This window comes from Castor canadensis, chromosome 14 (genome assembly GCF_047511655.1).
Source record: "Castor canadensis chromosome 14, mCasCan1.hap1v2, whole genome shotgun sequence".
NCBI classification, from domain to species: Eukaryota; Metazoa; Chordata; class Mammalia; order Rodentia; family Castoridae; genus Castor; species Castor canadensis.
This window is the reverse complement of record NC_133399.1, coordinates 24,112,165-24,137,405: the sequence shown is the minus strand read 5'-3', so window position 1 is coordinate 24,137,405 and position 25,241 is coordinate 24,112,165. Positions and strand designations below refer to the sequence as shown.

Genomic DNA, 25,241 nt, shown 5'->3' with positions numbered 1-25,241 from the left:
TATTGTTGTTAGAAATCCCTTTGAGATTTTACATATATCAGCAAATTTAACTGTTAATAGGCTCTTTGCATTGAGCTTCATGGTCACATAATTGGCAATAGCTACCTCGTACACTGAGCTTTGAGTTTGATATCTCTGGTATAGTTGTTTACCTACCTGTCCCCACTTCCAAAGCTCCTGCCATACACTGTACACAGACCTATGTTGTGGGGAGCCACTGGCCCTTCGTTGAACACTAGGCCTAGGAAGGTCTTCATTTCTGCATGAATTGGTAATGACCAACCAGAATAGTAGCATCATCCAGTAAGTGCTGAGTGATAAATGTGCAAAACTATCATGGAAGTATGTATCATCATTATGAAAACAAGCATGAGAGTTTCAGAGCCACATGGGAGGGTGAAAATATAAAAACCCACACTCCAAATTTTCTATTTTAGTATGTTTGGGGTACCAGAGAAGCTAATCATTTTTATCTCTCCACCCACATTGATTCTACTTGCAATAGATGTTTAATCCAAAATAGAAATACGTGGTCCCTTCTAAACTGATTCCTAAGTGTACTAAGGACACTGAAGGTGACGATGAGCATGAGGATGACGGTAAACACAACATTATAGACCATTTTTTCAGAAATTCCCATGTGTTCCCATAGAACATGAGTTGTGTGTTCTATGTATGTTTCATTTCACATGCTTCATCTGTGGTTAAATATCCCCACATGATTGTGAACTTACAAAATGAACATACAATTTATTTTGATGGAAAATAACATACAGGTTTAGATACTAATGGATGAATCCTTGTTTGCCGTTGGCTGGTGGTTTACAGCCACAGGGTACCATACCAGGATAATCTTGGAAAGATGCCTCCTTGACAACTCATAAAGCAATTTCACTACCACCTCACACATGGAAGAAACCTCTTGTTCACTGTCTACGTCCTTTTTTGGATTATTCATAGATCACAGAGCAGAGCAGTAAGTGGCACTATGCATCCCATATAGGAAGGATAGCCATAGACCATAGGAAATAATCACAGGAAGAGTAGGCACATGATAATCCATTTCAGACGTCTTCCTGTCTGCAAGTTCTGGATATTCTTGTAGATTTCCACTTCCCAATTTGTTCATATTAGCCAAGAAAGTTCTAAAGGGGACATAATATTCTCTGACTAGATTTTATTTAGAAAATTGAACAGTTAAAAATTTACCTGAGATGTTCCTATGGGTGAGACCTTTGGATTTGTTTAAAAGTATATGCTGTCTGGAAAACAATAAAAACATGTACTGCATTGGACACGCAGTCTTACAATTTAATTTTATATCCTCCCTGATCTGTTAATATTTTCTCAGAAGTAAGCAGTTTATTAGCAGTTCTTAGAGACAGCACTATCATTTTATTGAAATCTAGTGGCTTCAACTGTATTGAGTAAGCATTAACCACATAACGGATGCTATGTTTTCATTAATATGTGATTGATGCAGCCAGGTGTGGTGGGTTATGTCTGTAATCTCAGCTAGAGGCTGAGACAGGAGGATTGCAAATATAAAGCCATTCTAACCATACTGATGGATAAGATCCACTGTACAAAAATTAAATGAAAACAAGAAGGTTTAAGGGCATGGCTCAAGTGGTAGAGCACTTGCCTAGCAAGTGTGAAGCCTTGAATTCATTCTCTCATATTGCACAAAAGTAATGCATGCATAAAGGAAGAAAATTTACATATTATTAATAGTAATGTTATGGTTACTCTGGATAAGATTAGAAAAAAGTCTTACTACTTGAAGATATGGTTTCCTATTACTGCAAGAGGATAGGACATTTATTACCAATATGGTGATTGAACTTGAGACTTTGTTTTTCACTTTTGTTGGAAAAACAAAAGTATGTGACTAACAGTAAAATTGCAAAGGCAGGATTCACTGGAAATCAGAGAACTTTCTCCTCCTAAAAATTCTCACTTGTTTTTGGAGACAGAGCTCAAGTGCTAGAGCACTTGCCTAGCAAGCCTAAGGACCTGCATTCATTCTCAGTATTGCCAACAATCAATCAATAGATAGGTAGATGGATAGATAAATAGATAAATAAATAAATAAGTAAACTCATGTTTTAAAATAATTCCTGCTTCTGTGAGGTGAACAAAGTCACAAGAATTTTGAATGTGTTCTCTTAGTAATGAACTTGCAAGTTAAATGACATCCTTCTCCCTCTGGTAATGTCATGTGTCAGATAAAGCTTTTGAAGTAGATGTGCATACTTCACAACAAGACTTAAGACGTCTTGTTGATACTAGTACATTTCATGGGTAATCGGTTTTGTGTTTTATGCTATATAGATGAACTTTAATTATCCTTCTGGACTCAAAAGTGAATATTGATATTGAAACTCTGAGAGAAAAATCTATTAACCAAAGCAATTAAATGTTTCTAATTTTAGAGACAACTATACAGGATGATGGAATCATGCAGTGATAACAAGAACTCATATTACCTGAGCAATATTTCAGACTTTATAAAATACAATTTCTTATGTAAAAAGCATTAAATGTTAATCTATTAGAATGGATAATGGGATATATTGAATGAAACAATAGTTCATATTTATTGAAACTTTACTAAGCACCAGGAAATATAAGATGTGGTTTTCAAATTACCTGCCAGGGTATCTGAGTTATTTTATTTTTCTGTCATTATAATTTTATTCATTACCTGAAATACTTTATCAGCATGATTTGAAACTTGTTTAGCATTATATAGCAAAAATGGAGTTTTATAACAAAATGTATCTTTATGTTATGCTCATTTTCATGCCCCTGACTAAACGTGTGTACCTGTCAGGAGCCTCCACATTGTCAAGGCAGCTGTGTTTCTAATCCCATCCAGTTGAATTTTCCTAAGAGTTTTCTGAGCGTATAGCAAAGGGTTGGGAGCTGACGCATTCAGTTACTTATCCTTACTGATTTTGCTTGGGTTGATGTTTCTGGAATTTTAATATTACTCAAAATAAAGTAGAGAAAACAGTATAAGAAATGTGATTATTTTGGACTCGTGGTTGATCCCCAGTGTTGATGGAAACCTGACAACTATGGTACAGCAAGGTAGTCAAATGGCTTTCTACTCTTGGATTTTTAAGTCATTTCACAGCTCTAAGACTGATGTTCCAAGTTCAGTCAGCCACTGATTAACTGTCTACCATTATTGCACTGTCCTGGGGTCTTCAGTATACAATGGGGATTTGTCCAAATGAAAATATTTTTATCAAAGTCAATGAGAACCCCTAGGGAGAATGAGTTAATATATTTTTGCTCATATTGGTGTTTGAACTAAGGGTCTTGCACTTGCTCGCCCAGTGTTCTGTCATGTCACCTATGACTGCAGCCCTTTCACTATAATTATTTTTCAGAACTCATATTGTGCTTTTTTACCATGGACTGGCTTCAGCCTGTGATCATTTTACATTTGCTTCCCACATATCTAGTATTATGGCCTTAAGCAACATTGAGAAACATGTACTGCATTGTTTTTTTTTAATTTTATTATTCATATGTGCATACAAGGCTTGGGTAATTTCTCCCCCCTGCCCCCACCCCCTCCCTTACCACCCACTCCGCCCCCTCCCTCTTCCCCCACCCCCTCAATACCCAGCAGAAACTATTTTGCCCTTATTTCTAATTTTGTTGTAGAGAGAGTAAATGCAATAACAGGAGGAACAAGGGTTTTTGCTGGTTGAGATAAGGATAGCTATACAGGGCATTGGCTCACATTGATTTCTGTGCGTGTGTGTTACCTTCTAGGTTAATTCTTTTTGATCTACACCTTTCTCTAGTTCCTAGTCCCCTTTTCCTATTGACCTCGGTTGCTTTTAAGGTATCTGCTTTAGTTTCTCTGCCTTAAGGGCAACAAATGCTAGCTAATTTTTTAGGTGTCTTACCTATCCTCACCCCTCCCTTGTGTGCTCTCCCTTTTATCATGTGCTCAAAGTCCAATCCCATTGCTGTGTTTTCCCTTGATCTAATGTCCACATATGAGGGAGAACATACGATTTTTGGTCTTTTGGGCCAGGCTAACCTCCTCAGAATGATGTTCTCCAATTCCATCCATTTACAAGCGAATGATAACATTTCGTTCTTCTTCATGGCTGCATAAAATTCCATTGTATATAGATACCACATTTTCTTAATCCATTCATCGGTGGTGGGGCATCTTGGCTGTTTCCATAACTTGGCTATTGTGAATAGTGCGGCAATAAACATGGGTGTGCAGGTGCCTCTGGAGTAACCTGTGTCACAGTCTTTTGGGTATATCCCCAAGAGTGGTATTGCTGGATCAAATGGTAGATCAATGTCTAGATTTTTAAGTAGCCTCCAAATTTTTTTCCAGAGTGGTTGTACTAGTTTACATTACCACCAACAGTGTAAGAACTTTTTAAGTTCTGATTCGTATAAGTATATGAAGTTAATCAACAATATGCCACCACCTTAATCTTCTTATTTCACTCTATTCCCTCCTATGAGTACACACCTTGCACACACTATGCCTGTTTTACAGTCCTGATTTTCATTATTAATATTTGGGTTGATGCTCAAAGGGGTGACTCAATGTATGCCCACTGTAGATGTGCTTTCATTTAGTCTTTTCAATCCCTTCAAATACTCTCCCTTACCCCTTTACCTCCCTCCCCCATTTTTCAGCTGTTTTCAATACACATCTTTCTATCTTCTACCTTCACATCTTATGGTATTTGATATTACTGATGCTCTATCACTCTCTTTTCCTTTCTCTCTTTCTCTGAGTTCCATAGAGTAATTTTGCTATTAAAAACATGCTCTACCTGGGAGTTTTTATATGATCATACTTGTTTTTGTGTATATGTGTATCTTTGGAGCTATCTTCCTTGTATGAGAGAAAACATGTGTCTTTTGTATTTCTGGTCCTGGCTAACATCACTTAACATGATGTCCTCCAATTGCATCTACTTTTGGCATACTTTTTACTAGATATTTGGACTCCCATCAGTGAATTTTTATTGCTTTACTATTTACAATCTTCAGAGTTATGGAAATTTCTTTCTTCAACCTGTCCAAATTTTTAATGTTGCTTGCTTTGAAAACTTCTCCAATTCATCACAATGAATTTTATTGTTGGTGTCATATGTTCCCCATGTTAGGGGTCTTTTTTACCCTTAAAAGAAAACCATTTCCTCAATTTTGAGAATCCCATGAGGTAGAAATTATAAAACCTTTGTCTATTTGTCTCACTCATGAGTAATTTGCTTATTTATGGGAGAAGCACTGTAACGTTAATTTGTATCACATTCTCCCATTAATAGTTGCTGGCCTCAATGATTTACTCTGTGGTAGCCCCTATACTGAATCCTTTATCTACAGTCTAGGGAACACAAATATCAAAAGTGTCCTGTGGAGGCTCCATACACAGCAATCTAATCTGAGACCTACAGACATGCATTTAGAATATAGTTTGGAAAATGCAATAAGACAGAATATCTAGGCTTATAAATCATGCCATTTGTCACACAATTTTTTAAATTTTCATGACTTTATTTTTAAAATTTATAGTAATCAATATTAGTACAAGTGAATCACAGTGGAAAAATTCCATATATGCATACAGTGTACTTTGAACAAGTTTCACCCCACCATTATATCTCCCCCTTTTCAAACAGTATTTGGTGTTTCATTATGCTACCTTCATACATATACATGCATTTTGTGTTGAATCTCTTCACCTCCCCCTAACCTCTCTTATCTGCCCTCCCACACTGATTCCACCCATCCAAGTTCTGCTTTTAAACTCATGTGCTGTTTTAATCACTGTTATTAGCCATTTTTGATCTTGTATACTGGTTGACAGGGTTGGGTAATGGGATGAGTAGGGAATTCTGTAAAAAGGAGTATGAATTTTTGGTTTGGAAAAGTTTTTAATTTCCCTGACATATTCTGTCAATATTTTAACAATAATGTAAATGTAATTATTACCACTGACACATGTGCCAAATATGGTTAAAATAGCAGATTTTTGTTATCCATATGCTGTCCCAATAAATTTGAAATAAGACAAGACAGAAGTGAAAGAAAAAGTTATTATATCAAAACTTTGATTTAGTAAAGGAAAAGCCCAAAATCTCTTTTGGGCATTCATTTTTTCCTACTTCTTTCTCCATTAATGTTAGTAAATCCTAAGAGATTTACGTAACTTGGACCAATTATGCTAATTATGAGTGCCATGCATTGAACATGAAAGGTAATATGAGAGTCCTTCAGCCTGTCCTTTGAGCCCTGCTGTTTGATGTCTCCAGTCACTTGTCTCCCGCAGTGTCTCCTCCTCAATATCTGACTGCATCAGGAAGCTCCTATCTGCCATTCTGCTGATATCAATTCTGAAGATAGAACCTGAGATTTTATTGGATCTCAGGCATGAGAGGGTTTTCAGATCTGCACTTCATGGTCATGACCCAGCAGAGAAGCAACTCAATGCTGTATGTACTAACAGAAATGACAGATGTGGGAAAAACTGTTGAAAGTAATGTTGAGGACAAACAACATTTTGAGTAGTCAGATGGAGGATATAAATATTAAAAGTATTGGTAATGAGAACTGTGAAGTTTATATTTTTTGTTCTGATGTGGGTAACAGAAAACTTACTTAAAATCTGCTTTCCACCTATAAGGTTTTGCACTCCACAGAAGCCTGATTCACAATAGCAGAAAATGTGTCCTTCCAAACTCTTTCCTAAACTCTGCAAAATGATTTTGAAGGTGATGATAAGGATGAGGATGATAGTAACTATAACCTCATGAATTGTTACTGAGATCTATGCTCTATGTAGGTTATTTCTTTTCATGTGCTTTGTCTAGTTAGGTGTCCACATTATTATCTTACAGAAAATGATAGAGCATGTTAAATGTAGCCTGTAGTATATTCTTAGAGAAAAAAAGTGAAGTGATGATTGAAATGAGCTATCCACTTATGGACACAGAGTTATATAGAAGGAAATCTTGGCAGGTTGAAGACCTTGAAAGCCCCTTTTAAAAACTCAAAGAGCTGTCTCATTTCCTACCACTTCAGGAAGAGTTCCCTTGTCCACTGTTATTTTGGGAACCCTTATTGGCCACAAAACTGTGCAGTGTGTCACCAGATGAATCAATACAGGAAGTAAAGCCACAGATAACAGGCAAACATCACAAAAAGAGAAAGAACTTGATACTGAACACAGACCTCTAGTGCCCACACTCTAGGATACCATTAAGACTGCCCACATATTTCTTGCATGTTGTAATCAGCTCAATCTATCTCAAAAATGATAAAATTCAGGTCTTGGTTTCATTCCAACTTAGGAAAATGGAATGAGAAAATGCACCTCAGGTATACCTGTGGTTAAGACTTTTGGATCTCTACTTAAAACTTTGTTTTTACTGGGAAATAATGAATTTATTTAGTACATTGAAAACAGATCTGGTAATTTAATCTGAAAAACTGCCTACCCAATATATCATTACTGTAATAAAGGGATGTTTGCTAATATCTCTGAGAATCATCATTACTGTCTAAGTTGATTCATACCTGAGAAAGGCTTAAACAGATAATGGATGCTACATGCACAGCTAATGTGTGATATATGTATAAAATAAACAAAAATTAGATACTACTATTAATAGTGATAAGATTAAATGTCAAAATGATTAAAGTAAATATTATGTGATCCGAAGTTATCATTTACCTACTTCTGAAAGAGGGAATTTTATATTTGCATTTGTGTATATTTTGAAGAATCACTCACTTTCCATTGTGATTCTTCAAAGCCATAATTTTCTGGCACAAAAGTGTAATGAAACAAAAAAATCTTTGTGTTTACCAATGAAAACACCCTTCCATAGTTCGCAGTAATTGCTTACAATTAATGTGGCTTCAACACATTTTGTGATTTTCTGTCCTCACTTTCATCACTTTCTGGAATGTCCCTCAGAAGTAGAGAAAAAATAAAATAGCTATTGTTTCTGTCTATGTCATGGAACCTTAACCTTATAACCTATTAAATCATATCTATGTCAATCAGTTACTCAAAAACATAGCAGAGATTTTCATGGTGAAATGAATAAAATTGGGCAGGAGGGAGAAATGACCCAAACAACGTAAGAACAAGTGAATAAATGAATAATAAAAAAGTGAGCACAATGAGAAGAGTGGAGTTAAACCCCATGTCTGAGTGAGACACTGTAGAGCTCCACGGACCACTACAGTGCTGTTTGCAAACCATAATCCTCAATAATTTCATTATTTTCATACTGATGAAATTCACTATTATTCTAAAAACACAAAAATCAATATTTATTAAATTAGTCACTTCCTTTGGTGCAATGTATGCTGTGTGGAAGTGGTGATTTTCTCCATTTTCATCAAGCTGTAGAAGTAGAAAGAGATGGAGAGACTCACACATCTTTTGTTCATGTTAGCAGCTCAATGATAGCAGAGAAAACGAGCTCCTTTTCTGATTCAAATCCCCAGAAACTTCCTCTTCTACAGAATTCATGTGGAAATATCAATCTTTGTACAGGATTCTTGTTGCAATGTCATAAACTAATTATTGGTGAATAATATTCAGTGTATACTTATGTACATCTCAGGAGAAATATACATGCATGATAAAGATACTCTCTTTATTGGCAAAACAAAAATAGGTGATTAATAGTAAATTTGAATATACACTATTTATTGGAAATTAGAGAAATATGCTCATATAACCTTTTATATACAAATTGTAATTTGTGTCACATAAGAGAAGTGCAATAATTTTGACAGGATTATTGTAATAATAGTTACAAGCTAATGATTCCTTTGTCTTTGGTAATGCCACAACAGAAGGCTGGATACATATGGTTGATACATGATATATGTATACCTCCAAATATGACAGTAAATCCCATTCATATGTATGATTAATATGTGTTAAAGATTAATTTTAAAAAGGCATTGGAAATAGATGTATTGCTTCCCAGAGAGACTTAAAAGAGTTTGCTAAGGAAAACTAGTACATTTCATAGGTTATAATTTTTGTATACTATGTTAACGAATATTAGGTAAAATATAGGTTAAAAAAACAAGAAAACATAAATTTTTACATTTAAATATTCCATTTAGGGAAATGTGAAGATGAGGAAAATCATGCAGAGATAAAAAGTACAGAAATGTCCTGGGAAAATTTCAGTTGTAAATATAATTAGTTCTGTTGCAAACACAGTGAAACTTCCTCTTCATGTTTGCACAGGTCTTTTCCCTGCTCTTGCAGCCTCCTTGCATTTTTGAAATGGGTTTCCTTATGACTTCTCCCTACGTGGAGACAGTTTACTTTGATCATATTCCTCTCATGTTCACCTGCACTTTTTCCCCTACCACCTCCTGCTAGTACATTGATGTTAATGTCCACTTTTTCTTTAGATCTACTAGGTTTCTTATTTTATTTTGTGTTATTTTCCTTTGATTTTGTATTTTATTAACTTATACTAGTTCTAAAAGAGTTCTTCATTTTGAAATTTCCATATATTCTTACAATGTATCCTGGGTAGATTCACACACTCACTTCATTGTTCTTCATTCTTCTACCTCCATTCTTAAAACAATTTCAACTCATTTAATTGTTCTTTTTCATGCAAGTAAAAGAAGCACATGGACCATATTCACCCTCTTTCTTCCTCTTCATTCACCTCACACATTCATACCCAAGCTGGACCTGTTGTATAATTCTGTCCATCATTCATGTGTTTATTAATTGTTCAAAGGGATTTTGTCATGGTATTTCACACATGTATATATTGTGCTTTAGTCAGATTAAACTCCTCTACTTCTCTCTCTTTCTATATCTCCCCTGTCCACCTATTATTTGGCAGCTTTCAGTGTGTTTTTTATGCCTTCTTCATATACTGACACAGTGTGTTTCAAAATTATTCACTTTCTGCCATTCTCATTTCCTCTTCCACTTTCTCTTAGTCTTCTCGAACAGTACCACTATTAGGATCATTATCTATCTATCTATGTATCCATCTATTTGTCTATCTATCTGATCATGTGATCATGTATGGATCTATGTATACATTTATATTTTAGGTTAATTTCCACATATGAGGGTAAATAGGATGTTTCTTTTTAAATCTATACTCCACATATAACAGAAACCTGATATTTGCCTTTCTTCCTCTCACGTATTTCACTCACATAGTAACATCCAGGTCCACACATTTTCCTACATATGACATATTTCCATTCTTCTTTATGACTGAACAATTGCCCCATTCATATGTTTATGGGGACATAGGCTAAGTCCATGAACTTGCCTTTCGTGAATTTTAATACAATAAACAAGAGTGTTACTGAATCTGTGTTGTATGTAGACTTTGAATTCCTTAGATATATGCCCAGGAATGATATGACAGGATCATATGTTATTTCCATTTTAGAATTTCAGGAACATTCATTTTTACTTCCATAGTGGATGCAGTTATTTAAATTCTCATCAATACTGTGTGAGTGTTTTTCCCTCACTCCATCCTTGCAAGAATTGCTATTGTTTGTTCTCTTGATGGTAGCCATCATTAAGATTTGAATTTCTTTATGTCTAAGGATGCTGAACTCTTTTTCATGTGTGTATTGGACACTTTATAATTTCTTCTTTGAATGCTTTGCATGCCCATTTGTTGTTGGATTATTTATTCTTTGGCTAGGTATTTTTCTGAGTAAATCATATATTATCTATATCAACCACTTGTCAGATGAATAGTTGGAAATTGTTTTCTATTCTATAGGTTTTCTCTTCATTCTTGTTATTGTTTTCCTCGATTCAAAAGTACTCTTTTCATTTGATTAATTGGATTTTCAATTCTTATGCTCATTTCTTCAGCTTGGAATCTTGTTCAGAATGTTGTTGTCTATGCAATGTCCTTAGGTAATTTCCTTTTTTTCTTCTGTGACTTATATTTCTGGACTTACATTACAACATATGATCCATTTTATCTGATAAGGAAAGAGATGTATATCTAGATTTGTATTCTACATAGCAAATCCAACTTTTGCAGCATTATTGTTAAAGAGGCTGTCTTTGCTCCAACATGTATCTAGGAACATTTATTTATTTTAAGTCATTGGCAGAATCAACACGCTCTACTACATATTTTTGGTCAGTGCTATCATAGCTTAACGTGCATGTAGTGGGGTTGGGAGAGAGGTGGCCCAAACAATGTGTACACATGTGAATGAATATAAAAATGATCACATAAAAAGAGAAACTAAAGAAACTTTAAAATTCACCCAAGAAAATAAGTTTTATATTAAGTATATACCAAGTAACTTTTGAAAACCATAAAAATTTAGGTGAACATTTACATTCTTTTCTGAGGAAAATCAGAAAAACCAGGAATGGTGAAAATCTCTAGAAAGAAATCTTGCACAGTACAATTTGCATTGTCAATTTTAAGATGAACTTCAGATAACCTAATACTATGTTTCAAAATCATTATATATTACATAAACTAAAGAATTTGTACTAGTTCCTTACTTAAACAAAATATATAAAATCTTCTCAATATATTTAAATAGAATGATGTTAATGATAATAACAGGAAATGGTGATTTTTCTCTAATATCTTTTGGATAATATGCTGTATTTTTCTGTTATCAAGGGGCTTGCTACTTGTGATATTCTTGGCATTCTGACATAGTTCGGCTGAGTGCCATAAGGAGATATGTATAGAAGGATCCACTACTGCATAAAACATACCCACTGGTGCAAAAATTCTGGAAACAATGGTTTGTGACAACTAAGAAATATTCCTGATGGAATATAGACTTCAAATATGAATAATTGAATTAAAATATAGGCAGAGCTCTGGGTTTCCAATAATTTGTCTCTACTTTTTATATCTTTTTATCTCAAAAGGTGTCAAAGAAATGTGGGACCACACAATTTAACACATATCCCAGAATTCTATCTAATGGGACTCTCAGAAGATACAGAATTACAGCCCATCCTTTCTGGACTCTTCCTGTCCATGTACCTGATCACAGTGCTTGGGAACGTGCTCATCATCTTAGCTGTCAACTGTGACCCCCACCTCCACACCCCCATGTACTTCTTCCTCTCCAAACTGTCCTTGGTTGATATTTGCTTCATCTCCACTACAGTCCCCAAAATGATTGTGGACATCCAGACTCACAACAGAATCATCTCCTACGTAGGCTGCCTCACACAAATGTCCTTTCTTATAATCTTTGGATGTATGGATTATATGCTACTGACTGTGATGGCCTATGACCGGTTTGTGGCCATCTGTCAACCCCTGCATTACTCAATCATTATGAACCCTCGCCTCTGTGCCATGCTAGTTTTTGCATCCTGCTTAGTTAGCCTTTTGGACTCTCAATTGCATAATTTGATTGTCTTAGAGTTTGTTTACTTAAAGGACATTGAAATTTCAAGTTTCTTCTGTGAACCTACTATAATCCTTAATCTTGACTGTTCTGAAACAGTTGCCAAAACCATAATCACATATTGTCTTGGTATGATATTTGCCTTTTTCCCCATCTTAATAATACTGTCCTCTTATTATAAAATTGTTTCCTGTATTCTGAAAATCACTTCATTAGGTGGGAGGTATAAAGCATTTTCTACATGTGGCTCACACCTCTCTGTTGTTTGTTTATTTTATGGAACAGCAATTGGACAGTACCTTGAATCAGTTGTATCAAATTCTTCCAGACAGGGTGTGGTGTCCTCAATAATGTATGCAATTGTCACACCTATGCTGAATCCCTTTATCTACAGCCTGAGAAACACAGACATTTTAAATACCTTGAGGAGGCTCTACAGCAGAAAATTTTCATGTCAGGTTCTAAGCAAACCAATTTCTATGTAGTTGAGGACAAAGAGATTAATATTAAATATCTAAGTTTGTGAATTCTTTCTCCTGACGATATTATTTTTGTAGAGTTATGTTGTTAATTTCTGACCATGGAACATAGCAAAATTATGGTTTAGAGTATTGTGGGGTGTGAAGAATAAAATGTATTTGGAAATATCAATTTTTGAAATGAATGACCACGATCATTGAACAACAATGTGGAGAAAGTTAACACTATTAACTTGCACACTGAAAAGTTGGTAGAATGCTATTTTTGTTTAAATACTTTATCACAATAAACTATGCAATAAAGAAGTTTGGCATTAAAAAACTAAAAGAAGTGAATTAAGTGAACATTGCAAAGGGAATAGGGGAAGCGACCAAGATGATTGTGGATATTCATTTTCTTTTCTTTCCTCTTCAGTAATTACTTTTAGAAAGATTTTGACATTCAGGATAATTGGAATTCTTAGACTCACTACGACCTCTGTACATTGATCAGTGAAAGTCATATAGTTGTAATGAATTTGAGGGTTCCAGTCCATTGGGCTCCATATCTTTATGTCTCCTGATGGAAACTTCCATCTGACATGGTATTTACATCAACCCCGGAGATGATACCTGAAGTTTCACTTGGCTCCAGGATGAGTAGGGCACTGCTTCTGCATTTCCTTGCTCATGAGACAGCAGCATGCACAGTAATCCAGTAAATACTCTGGGAGGTGACAGACAGGGGAGAACTATCACTTGCATTTTCTTTTCGATGAAGATAAAATTTATAGTTCATGTAGCCAATTGGGGATATACCAGTATAGAAATTTTCAGTTTAAAGTGATAGTGAATTTAGTTTCATGGTTGTGCATGGGGCCGCAAAGCCCTTATTCAAATTTTTGTTTTCCTTTGATCCTGGATGTATTTCCCATATACATTTAATCCATGATCCCAGAAATTGGAGCCATGTAATTGCTCCTATAGAAATCCTATAAGTTATGTATGTGATTATGAGATTTATTATGAGAAGAATAACACCAAATGTCATCATGAGTTCTATTTTCGTCCTCCACAAATGCCAGCCTGTGAATTATATACTGTAGGAATCTGTTTTCATTTTATCTGTACAGAGTTCTGCACAGTTATAAACCATAGTAAGGAAATAATGTACTTGCAACGCCTTTGAAATAGTATCTTAAGTAGAGGTAAGTGATGCTACATTGAAATTCAATAGTCTAATTAGAGACATAGGAAATCTTGCTATGTGATTTATAAGAAGTGTATCTGTAGATTACAGAAAAGATCACAGAAAAGAAGTGTATTATATTTCAGTGCAGATCACTCTCCTGCCCCAGTCAAATATTCTTGAAACTGACCACAATCTCTTTATATATATATCAGTCCATTAGATTTCAAAAAGAGGAATAATATCAAGTATTTGTATCATTTGTACTCAGGAACCTGGGTAATGTTTAAAAACTCCTCAAGTGACCCTTTGAATACGAAAGACATCTGTAAGAGGTTAAAATTTTCTGACAGAACTTAGTGACTAAAACCCAGAAAGTGACGATTTGATTATGAATGTTGTGACTCCACTCACTGTTTCTGTGAATTGGCATAGATTTTTAAAATTTCTATGGGACCCAGCATTATGATCAAAGCTGATTTCAAGCTTATCCAACTGCAATGAATAATGAGTAAATAAGTAATGGTGCGCCATTTATGAAATGTATCTTATGAATGAAGAAAAGGGCAAGTTAAAGACAAATATGAGTGGGATAGTTTCTAAATTGATGATCAATCTTTACATCAGTCAAGAAAAGTATCTTGTGACCTTAACTTAGTATTGCTGTTTCTGTAATATATTTTCCTTATATAAGTAGATGCCATGAAGTTGCAAGAAATTAATAAATAACCTTTAATTATATTCAACATCAGTAACAAGATTAGTTACTTAAAAACCCATGGGTATAAATTCCATGGTTAAAAAACAGAAAAAAGTGGCATAATGGCAAGAGATTCTGTGGAACTTACTCTTTTTGCTGATACACAAATTTGACACTTGCAAAATTTCAAAGCTCCACTGCCATTTGACAACTGTATTTATCTCACTAATCTTAGTGATTGAATTCTTCATTTTAGAAAAATCAATTTTCTCTCATAATTATAGATGAAAAATAACAAAATAAAGGAAACACGACATTAAGTGAAGGAATACTACAGATGTGAAAGGGATAAGGAAAAGGGACAAAGTAGAAAGGTTGCAAGAAACATAAGATGTGAATAGAAGCAAAGTGTAATGTATACATGTATGCAAATATCACAGTAAAACAATTTACTTTGTACAATTTATTAGCATACACTAACAAAAAGGAAAAAACAACAATGTCAAAGCAGTTAGTACGGTTAAAACTTTACTTTTTACATTTTTAATTTTTATGCAATGAATACAGGAGAAAATGGTGGGTTTTTTTCCAGAAAGAGAATGACCTCGGTCATGTCCTCTGTGGTCATTCTGCCACTGAATTAATTCACCTTCAGCTTGAAAAAATAAGGTCAATAAAAGCTACCCAACGGAGACATCAAAATGGATCGATCTAGTCTAAGGAAATTTGGCATCCATTTAGAATGTAATTTCAAACATGCAGAAAATAAATCTTGCCTCCTTCAGCACATTATTTCTGTAATTAAATAATATCATTTCCCCTATATATTTCATGCAAGAAATATTGGGACAAGAGGAAGAATTATGTTTAAATGGCTATAATTTTGAGGTTGTGAATGTTTTAAAAAATTAATTGATGATGCTGATTGTTGCATAAAAACTTAAACATAATCAGTGAATGAACTATGCATTTACCCATGTTTATAGTAGTAACTTTTATGATATATGTGTGTATAAGTATTTACAATATGCTACTGCATAAAAAGAAAATAGATCTTTTTAGAAAACCTCAAAATAAGTGAACATTACACACAAAATTTTTCTGATCAGAAGAAAAGTGAAAAATCTGCTATTGATTTTCTTTGCAATTCTAGTTCTTTCTCCATTGATAAGTATAATTCTTCGATATTGTCATAAAATGAGTCAATTCAGCTAATTATGATTTCTGTGCCTTGAGCTGCCAAGTTCCTATAATAATACATATTCAGGCCAGGCCTCCAATTTGGTAGTTCCAGTTCAGTCCATATGGTTGCTGCAGTCCATATGGTTGTGTCCCCTCATCTGGTTTTCTGCATTTCAGCAAGTTCCTAGCTAAGGTTGTGTTCATGTGAGTTCTAAGGAGTGATGTTGACACTTTATTGGACACTAGTCATGAAAAAGTTATTGGAGCCACATTCCTCAGTCATGACCTGGCAGAAAATCAGCATAACACATTAAGTTCTGATTTGAATGGAGGATGAAGAAATGACTATCAGAAACATTGCTTCCCAAAGAGATGACCAATATGAAGGCTCTGGGGAAAATGGGAGGATACCAATCTGCAGATTTTCAAATATGAGTTCTATGAACTTCATGTATTTGTTTATTATGAGGTTCCAAAAAATTCTCTCAATCTCTGCCTCCTGAGTAACAGGGTTATAAGCATGAACCACTGTACTCAGCCTACCAGCTTCTTTTTGTAAAAAAACAAAGAAGTTGTGTGTGCATTGTGTCTATGATGAACCACAGGGAATTTTGCTAAAAGCAGCCTGGAAGGTTTCCCTTTTCACATCACAAACAGCAAGTTCACTTCCTGTCTCTCAAGAAAGAGACCTCTACATGTTGTTTATTTCTATGAAATACCAGGGAGACCTTGTTATCAATTACATTAAATGTAGAATGTATTACTATAGATCACAGGCTAACATCACAGAGATTACCTACCCAATAATGAGCATGGATATTTCTATTATTCCTACTAGAGGTAGTGTTTGTACCTGTCCCCACCATCCTCCATTTTACAAGCATCTTACTAATCATCCAAGTGACAGATAAATCAGAATTTCATATCATTTAATTTAGAATCCCACTAGCTCCACATGCTAGCAGGTTTGAAGTGTCTCTGAGACTCCACATTTTCATCTAGGATGAATACTGGTTGAGATAACTGCAGTGAAGAAGGATTTAAAAGATAATGCTCTCCATTTAGGATGAATGTAAAATATATGGCTAACATATATTTTGGATATCACTAGTATTAATGATAAGGTTAAACTTCGTACCATTCTACTAAAATATCCTGCAATCTATTATTTCTGTTTCCTAGTTCAGTAACAGTACCTTTTATTTTTCTCCTTCCCTAAGGATAACATATACATTTAACAGAAATGCCTAACTTTCACTTCTGAATCCCCACAATCAGTATCTTGCTTGTAACAGAGGTGACATCAAATAAGCTCCACTAAACATGGAATATTCCCCTCTTGGTTCACAAAGATTTCCCTCGGTATGCATGATTTTAGCTATTTTGGTGCTTTCCTCTCAGAACTCATATCCCATTAATGAGTGTCTTTTGTAACTGGAGACAAGATAAACTGCCTTTTTATAAAGTCTATATTATGTGATGCACAACTGGGCTTTCCAAATTCATTAAGCAATATTGGCAAAATTTATTCAACAATCCTAGGATATATTTTAATGGGTATAAATACCAAAGTAAAGGCAGAAAGAGATAGAAGCAAGTGAATTTTATGTATTGAGTTCATACACAATTTAGTTTCACATTATAACATGGTTAAGTGCCCCTTAGAAATTGCATTCATGAATAAAGTCACTAATACCAAAATAATTGTCATTACCTTGCTGTAAAAGATTCAATGAAGATTTGTTAAGTTCCAAACTTCCTTTAGGTGCACAAATGTTCCAGATTTGGGAATTATGTTTGTTATTTCCATTAAACATTTTGAGCAAATTAATTTGATGATGGGTACACATACTCTGGAAATAATTGTCAAGTGGTTAATTTCAGCTGTCAGGTTTTTTGACTGACAATCATATAGGAGATTAAGAAATCACACATCTGCATGTGAGTATGAGAGCATTTTCAGAGATAACTATATTATGGTAGTTTTAACATGATGAATGGATTTATCCCTTGATGTGTTTATAATATGACAGCCTTATGGAGAAATAGTAAGAAGCAGTATGTGGGTTTATTTGGAAGAAGTTGGTCAGTAGGGTGTGTCTTTGGGGGTCTCTAACTTATGTGCACTCTTCTTGTATTCACTCTATGTACTATGTACTTCCTGTCTGCCAAAAGGTGATGAAGACCCTCTGCCACATGGAACCTCAGTTGTGATATCCTTTCCAAGGGCAAGGATCAGACAACCTTGAACTAAATTTTTTGAAACAATTAAAAGAAATAAATACTTAAGTATTATAATCATATAGTGTTTCTGAGAGTTATTTTATCACAGTGCTGCAAATATAACTAATATACAGGTAAATTATACAGTTAAAAAAGGCTCATTTCCCAATAAGTATCTTTTATTAGAACCAAATGGAATGTTACAACCTGCACAAGATGAAATTCTTGGTGATTTGTGACAGAAAGATTGCTACAATAATGACTGCAGTGATTTTTTTGAATTATATCTAAAGCATAAGAGAATTGAGTTGATAAAAACTAATTTTCTATTGAAACACAAAGGTTGATGATTAATAGTAAAATTGGTCTTGCATTAGTTGTCAGAAGTTTAATATGTTTCCTCCACCTAGGAGTTTTTGGAAATTCTTATTTCTTTTATAATGAAAGAGGAAAGAGAATTTTGAGAAGATTAACATAATAATGATGTGAAAATTAAGTCACAACTCTCCCTCAGATGTACGTATGCATAAAGAAGCTTTTGTCATTGATGTATGTGTTTTACAAAGAGACTGAAAACCACATGTCCATGTAAACTATTGTGTTTCAGTGATAATGGGCATTTTGTTTTAGACTACTAAGATGTGATTTAGATATTTTCAATGAAGCTTTAAGAAGATACATTCTAGATACCTAAGTCCATTCTGGAACAAAAACATTGCCATCAAAATGCATCCAACAAATGAATGACTGTAGCTGTCTTGGGAGAAAAGATGAGCAGGAGTGCTGAGGCATTCATAAACACACAGAACTCAAATATTGCTGGTAGAAATTCAACTCTCAATCAAACATTAGCTCTTAATGACACATTACTAAATATATATATTTCAGTTGAGGTAGTGGACATCACTAACAGCAATAATAGAAATATTAAATAGGCCTTTTTTATGTACCAGGATATAATCTAAGGTACTTGTCCTGAACTCTGATGCAAGCAAGGCAGGACCACCAAGAATTTCACATTGAGATATTCTGATCAAATAGGTTTTGGACTGTGGTCAGAGTTTCTAGATATTTTTTAATTCACACAGTTATATATTGTATTGATAAACAAGTCTAAATACCATTAGTCTGTTCATTGTTAAATACTTTCTTTTATAACTTTTTGCAATAACCCTATAACCTAAGTGATTGTTATATCCATTTATGTATTAGGGAAATGCCCACATGTGTTTACATTATTCTCTATGGTTTTCTCTTTCAGAATTTTCACAAACACATCAGAGTGTGTCCTGGCACAATAATAAACCCAAAGCCCTCCAGGTAGTTGAACTGAGAGAATTACAATCCATGTCTCAGGAAGGATAGATTTCAAATCTGTGAAAAGTGCAAAGGAATGTTCAGACTCAAAGCAGGGCTTTGACAACTTCCCTGTTGCCAAACTCTACAACTTCAAATTCAGGTTTGATTATCAGAAAAATAATGAAGCAATGTTACCTGTCCACTAAAACATACAGAGAAAAGGCCAAAGTGCATCCTTGACTCCAGATATTAGAGTGAGATTTCATGGAGTCACAATTGTGATCCTTGATGAGATAAATTATAAATATTTAACTAAATCAACTTTACCACAATTGGAGGTTCAGTAAAGGCAATAATATATGTTATATATTACATATTTTTAAAAGTCAATAGTTGATTAAGAAATTAAATTCACAAAGGAGAGAAATCAAAAATTCAAAGAATCAAGAAATAACAAGATAAATGTACATAGCAATTTCTCTGATTATAAACATTCAACTCTCATTTGGTGATCAGATAATTCAGTCCTTGGCCTTACACAGTGATTGAAAATGTTAATTAAAAAGAATGTTTCCCCACAACTTGGAAGAAAATAAGGTATATTTAATTGCTTTTCAACTTCCTTTAATTAGAATTGTTTTATTTGTAAAGAAAGAAGCCTAATACTTATATTCCATTATTTTTTCAGTATTCCTGGGGTTTGACACAGAGATACAATGTCTTATTTTTCCAGGGCTGGCATCAGACCAAACCTGCCTACCTCTCATTCAAGCAGAGTTTGGAACACAGGCACACCCCATGACACATGGCTTGTTTGTTGAGATGGGGTTACCTGAACACTTTGGCCAGGGTGACCTGTATCCACGATGCTCCCAACCTCTGCTTAGTGAGTAGGTTTAATAGGAGTGTGTGCCACCATGCATAAGTTCTCTATTTTTCACTTAAGTGTTGATTTTATTTTACTGTGTAAATGGACCTAATATTTATAAATGTTCCTGGTTTTCTATCATTGTTCGAGTGTCTCCAAAATAATATGTTTATCAGGAGATGAATAATGCAGAAAGTAGGATTGGAAGAAATTTAAGATGATTTTGTGATAACTGAGAAGTATTTCTAATTTGTATGAACATCAATTGTGAATGCATTACAGGTGACTACTTGAACTGAAGGTATATACAGAGGGCTAGAAGTCCAGGTATTTATTTGCTTTTTCTCATGCTGTTTTCACTTTAAAAACGTGTTCATGTTCTGGGCATAATGGTTCATGCCTGTAATGCTAATCCTTGGAAATTAAAATTGGGAGGATTACAATTCAAGGCCAGCCAGGAAAAATGCTAGTAAGGTTCCATTTCAATGAAGAAGTCATGCATGATGGTGCATGTCTGTAATCCCAGCTAGAAGACTCAAAGATGGCAGGGTTACAGTCAGTAGCTGGCCCAGACAAAAATATGAAATAATATTTAAAAAATAATGCTAGCAGAATGTGACAAGGTGTAGAATTTCTATCAACATACAAATGGAGAAGAAAAGTGAAGTACACTATGGGATGTTATTGAGTCATGTAGAACAAAATTATGCCATTTGTATAAAAATGGACAGACAAAAGATGATGATGTAAGGTAGAATAATCTAGCCTCAGAAATCCAAGCACTGCATTCTTTCTCTCATAAGTAGATGCTAGAGCTAAAGAGGAAAACAGACATGACACAATTAGGGGGTGTTTTGGGAACAGTGGGAGATGGCAAAGGGATACGAGTGGGTAAAGGGCCAGAAAATATCAAAAGAAGATGATGAAATCTCTTAAAAATTGCAAGAAAGATATAAAGGGAGTGTGATAATATGGGGGTGAATAGGATCAAAGCACACTATATTATATGTATATGTGGAAATACCATAATGAAAGTCCCCATGCTGTACAAGTAATATGTACTCATAAAAAAATGGAAAAAATCCTCTTTCAAACATAGCTCTTTTAAACCAGTCTTTGTGTTTCACAAAAAAAGGCTGCTTGCAGTGTGGCTTCAACAACCATGATTCTGTCTATATTTTTATCCTCTTTAGGAATGTCCAGACCCAGGTATGAGAACTCTCAATTACAACCCCAGCTACTGATGAGGTGGAGGTAAGGCAGACAGCAATTCTATGCCTTCAGAGCAAAAGTAAGCAATAAATATTCCAGGTATGGTGGTTCACACCTGTGGTTCCAGCCACATGGGAGGCATAGGTAGGAGAATCATAGTCTCAGAACATTCACAAGCAAAAAGCTCATGATGCTACCTGAAAAATTACTAAAGCAAAACAGTGAAGGGGGCATGGCTCAAGTGGTAGAATACCTGCCTAGCAAGGAAGAAACCCTGAGTTCAAGTCCTGATACCACTAAAATTTAATCATAATAATAATCAGGTATAGAAGTTTGGTTTCCAGTGTGAATTATGAAAATGAAGCATTATCTGAAGAAACTAGATTGCTCTGCTCTGAAGTTTAAAAAGGGCATTTTTGATGTCCCCGTTACTCAAGCTATAGATGAAGGGATTCAGCATGGGGATGACCACAGTGTACATCACTGAGGCCACTGCACTGTTTTTAGGAGACGTTGATACAACAGATCCAAGGTACACGCCAATAGCTGTGCCATAAAATAAGCAAACAACCAACAAATGAGACCCACAGGTAGAAAAGGCTTTATATTTCCCACCTGATGATGGGATTCTCAGAATGGAAGACAGAATTTTATAGTAAGAGAAAAAGATCCCTGAGAGAGGAAGAAAACCAGAAATAGCACCAACTAAATACATGATTAAATTTTTGGCAAAGGACTCAGAACAGGCAAGATTTAGGACTTGAGAAGGCTCACAGAAGAAATTAGAAATTTCCACATCCTTGAAGTGGGTAAAATATAAGGCAATCAGATTATGTAGCTGGGATTCACAAAGGCAAAATAAAAGAGACACAAACACCAAGAAAACACAGAAGCAATGGTTCATGATGACTGAATAATGCAGGGGGTGACAGATGGCCACAAACCGGTCATAGGCCATCACAGTCAAAAGCTTATCATCCATATTTCCAAAAACAAAAAATAGAGACATTTGTGTCATGCAGCCCACATAGGATATGACCCTACTCTGATTTTTAATGCACACCATCATCTTTGGGACTGTGGTAGATATGAAACAGATGTCAGCAAAGGACAGGTTGGAGAGAAAGAAGTACATGGGGGTGTGGAGGTGGGAGTCAGAGCTGACAACCAGGATGATAAGCAGGTTTCCAAGCACTGTAAACAGGTACATGGTTGGGAACAGTCCAAAAAGGAAGGGCTCCAGTTCTGGATCCTCTGAGAGTCCCATGAGATGGAATTCTGAAATCTGAGTTAGATTATGTGCTTCTGTTTTGCTTGGGCACCTTTGGAAAAAGAAATAGGGACAAAGTACTTCTACAATGATAGCAATGACTTTAACTTAAGATATTTAAAACATCGCATAAGAGCTTTGACAGAATTATCTGAACATTAAATTGCAGTTATGTCCCAGGACATTTTCAGTTTCATATGATTATCATTTCCCTACTTTGTGGATATGTGGTCACCCAAATTTTGTTCATTTTTGAAAATTATTTAACAGAAAACATGTATCATTAGTTTTGGTAGACCTCAAATTTTGATAAATATGTTTAAGTTAAATGCCCATAACCAATGTCATCACTAAGAATGTGAAATTAGCACATGCTACAGCTGAAAATGGAAAGAAACACATCTGAATATTTTTATTATTTTATGGAGGTTTATTTGTACCAACTTCGTATAATCTCAACCAGATATCTACTAAGCAAGAGAATCTTTCACCTTTTTTTCTTCTGAATATCTATAATGGAAGACTGCTTTATTGATTTTATAATCATAAATATTCTCTGTATCATTGGTGGCTTTCATTTGTCAGCAAGGAATATATCTGAATACATATTTGATTGCCTTATTTCTTGAACCATTTAATTGATTTTACATTTTCATGCTCTGATTGTAATTCTCACACCTCAGCTACTGGAGGTTAATTCAGGTGTTAATTCACTATAATTTAATTTGAAGAAATAAAAAATGAACCCATGTAATCATACCTGGACTGTGTTATCATCTCTAAAATAGAGATAATGATTATCTAGCTTATTGTGTTATTGAAAAAGGGCTTTCCTTTTCTAATTGCATAATTTAGTGATTCTCAATCTCATTTGTAAGTATATTAACATGTGTATATTTTCAAATACCAAGATACAGTGATATTGGGCTAAATCCATCTCTTTCAGTATATCTGGGGGTCAGTTCTTATACAAGGATTAATAGCATGAGTCTTAGAATATTTCCTGGTATTTGGAAAGTGACCAATAAATATTGACTGTAACTATACTCAGTAATACCCACACACTATATTGTAAAATAAATATTTCTTAATGGATGATTAAAGTGAATGCTTTGGATGAATTTGATTTATCATTTTATAACTTGAATATGTGGCATCTCTGTATGATTCCATTCTACTACCTACCTCTCTTATCCCCAATACACATGTACACAAATGCAAAAATGATATCTGTTGAAACTATTCCAGGAATGATAGGAATACAAGAGAACAGTGGAGGGGGTTAACACAAGTATAATATAGTTGATAAATTGTGAGAACTTTGTAAATGCCACAATGTACTTATATCCAGCAAAACAATAAGAAAGTCCTGCTGGCATGAATTCAATGGGTACATTAATGTATGTGTGTCAGCAGTGATTAGTGTATTCATATGGAAGTTTTATTATGCTTTATTTAAAATATATCTAATACTCATCTAAGTAGTCTTCACCCTAAGATCTAGCTCCCTTGAAATGTAAAAGTTTATATTGCCATGTTTGCACTATGAGGTATATGCAAAAACTTCAAATTTAAGTGATGTACAGCATTATTTGAGGAGGAAAATCATTTTATTAGAGGATTTGTTTTTTTCAGCAGTATTTTTAAATCCTTTTGTCTCTTCCCATACCATATAAACATTCTTTTGCAGCTAAATATGTGGGTTGGAGATACTTATTTGAATTTCAACAATTGATGCGTGTTCTGTTTTATTATTAATCTACATTTGTTGGCACAGTAAAAATCAGTCCCAATAAAATGAAACTACTAGTGTTAGTGTACAGTGTCAAAAACATTGGTTATATGTATCTAATAAAAACACTTTGCATGATTATTGACCAAGAACTTACATCTGACATAGCAAATATTACTATTTGACTCCCATAGAGAAGATATTACCCAAGGATTTAATTAGGAAAACTTATGACTCTATGCAAAATGTATATGAAGCTCTCCATCACTAAGTACACATACTGCTTAAGGGGAAAAGGAAGATTAACACCCATCTTCCCAACATGGGTGCTACTAAAGGGAATTTTGGAACCTAATAATTGATAGAGAATTTCATCTTCATAGAAATAATTAGTTTATTCATGAGAACAATTGTCAAAAGAAAGTAAAATGTAGGTTGATGGGACCTCAAACTGGAAATCAACTCAACAATAAAGGCTATTTTTGCACTTCTCTTCCTGCCTGTTTTTTGGAAGAAGAATTATGTAAATATTTACCATAATTTTTCAAGAATTAATTAGTGTAGATGCTATTAAATGAAATTCAGGGGGCCAGACACAAACAAGACCTATCATTTCTTGTCTCTTTTCTGCTATATATTGCTGTAATGTGGGAAAGTACAGACAGGTATACAACAA

General features: G+C 34.5%; 2 protein-coding genes across 2 annotated transcripts; one reads left to right on the top strand and one right to left on the bottom strand.

The window, feature by feature from the left end:
- Positions 1-274: 274 nt before the first annotated feature.
- Positions 275-12,917, top strand: LOC141416182 (olfactory receptor 7E178-like). The gene is made up of 2 exons (XM_074053278.1): positions 275-303; positions 11,942-12,917. Exons 1-2 carry the CDS (start codon positions 275-277, stop codon positions 12,915-12,917), a joined length of 1,005 nt encoding a protein of 334 aa, XP_073909379.1.
- Positions 12,918-21,942: 9,025 nt separating this feature from the next.
- Positions 21,943-22,896, bottom strand: LOC141416364 (olfactory receptor 7E178-like). The gene has a single exon (XM_074053420.1). The coding sequence runs from the start codon at positions 22,828-22,830 to the stop codon at positions 21,943-21,945; it is 888 nt and encodes a 295-aa protein (XP_073909521.1). The 5' UTR covers positions 22,831-22,896.
- Between the last annotated feature and the right edge of the window lie 2,345 nt (positions 22,897-25,241).

Bases quoted from the DNA above. Each gene is read 5' to 3' on its own strand.
- LOC141416182 (XM_074053278.1), top strand. From the start codon at position 275: ATGACCAACCAGAATAGTAGCATCATCCA. The intron at 304-11,941 runs GTAAGTGCTGAG...TTATCTCAAAAG, and splicing joins CAGAATAGTAGCATCATCCA to GTGTCAAAGAAATGTGGGAC.
- LOC141416364 (XM_074053420.1), bottom strand. From the start codon at position 22,830: ATGGGACTCTCAGAGGATCCAGAACTGGAGCCCTTCCTTTTTGGACTG.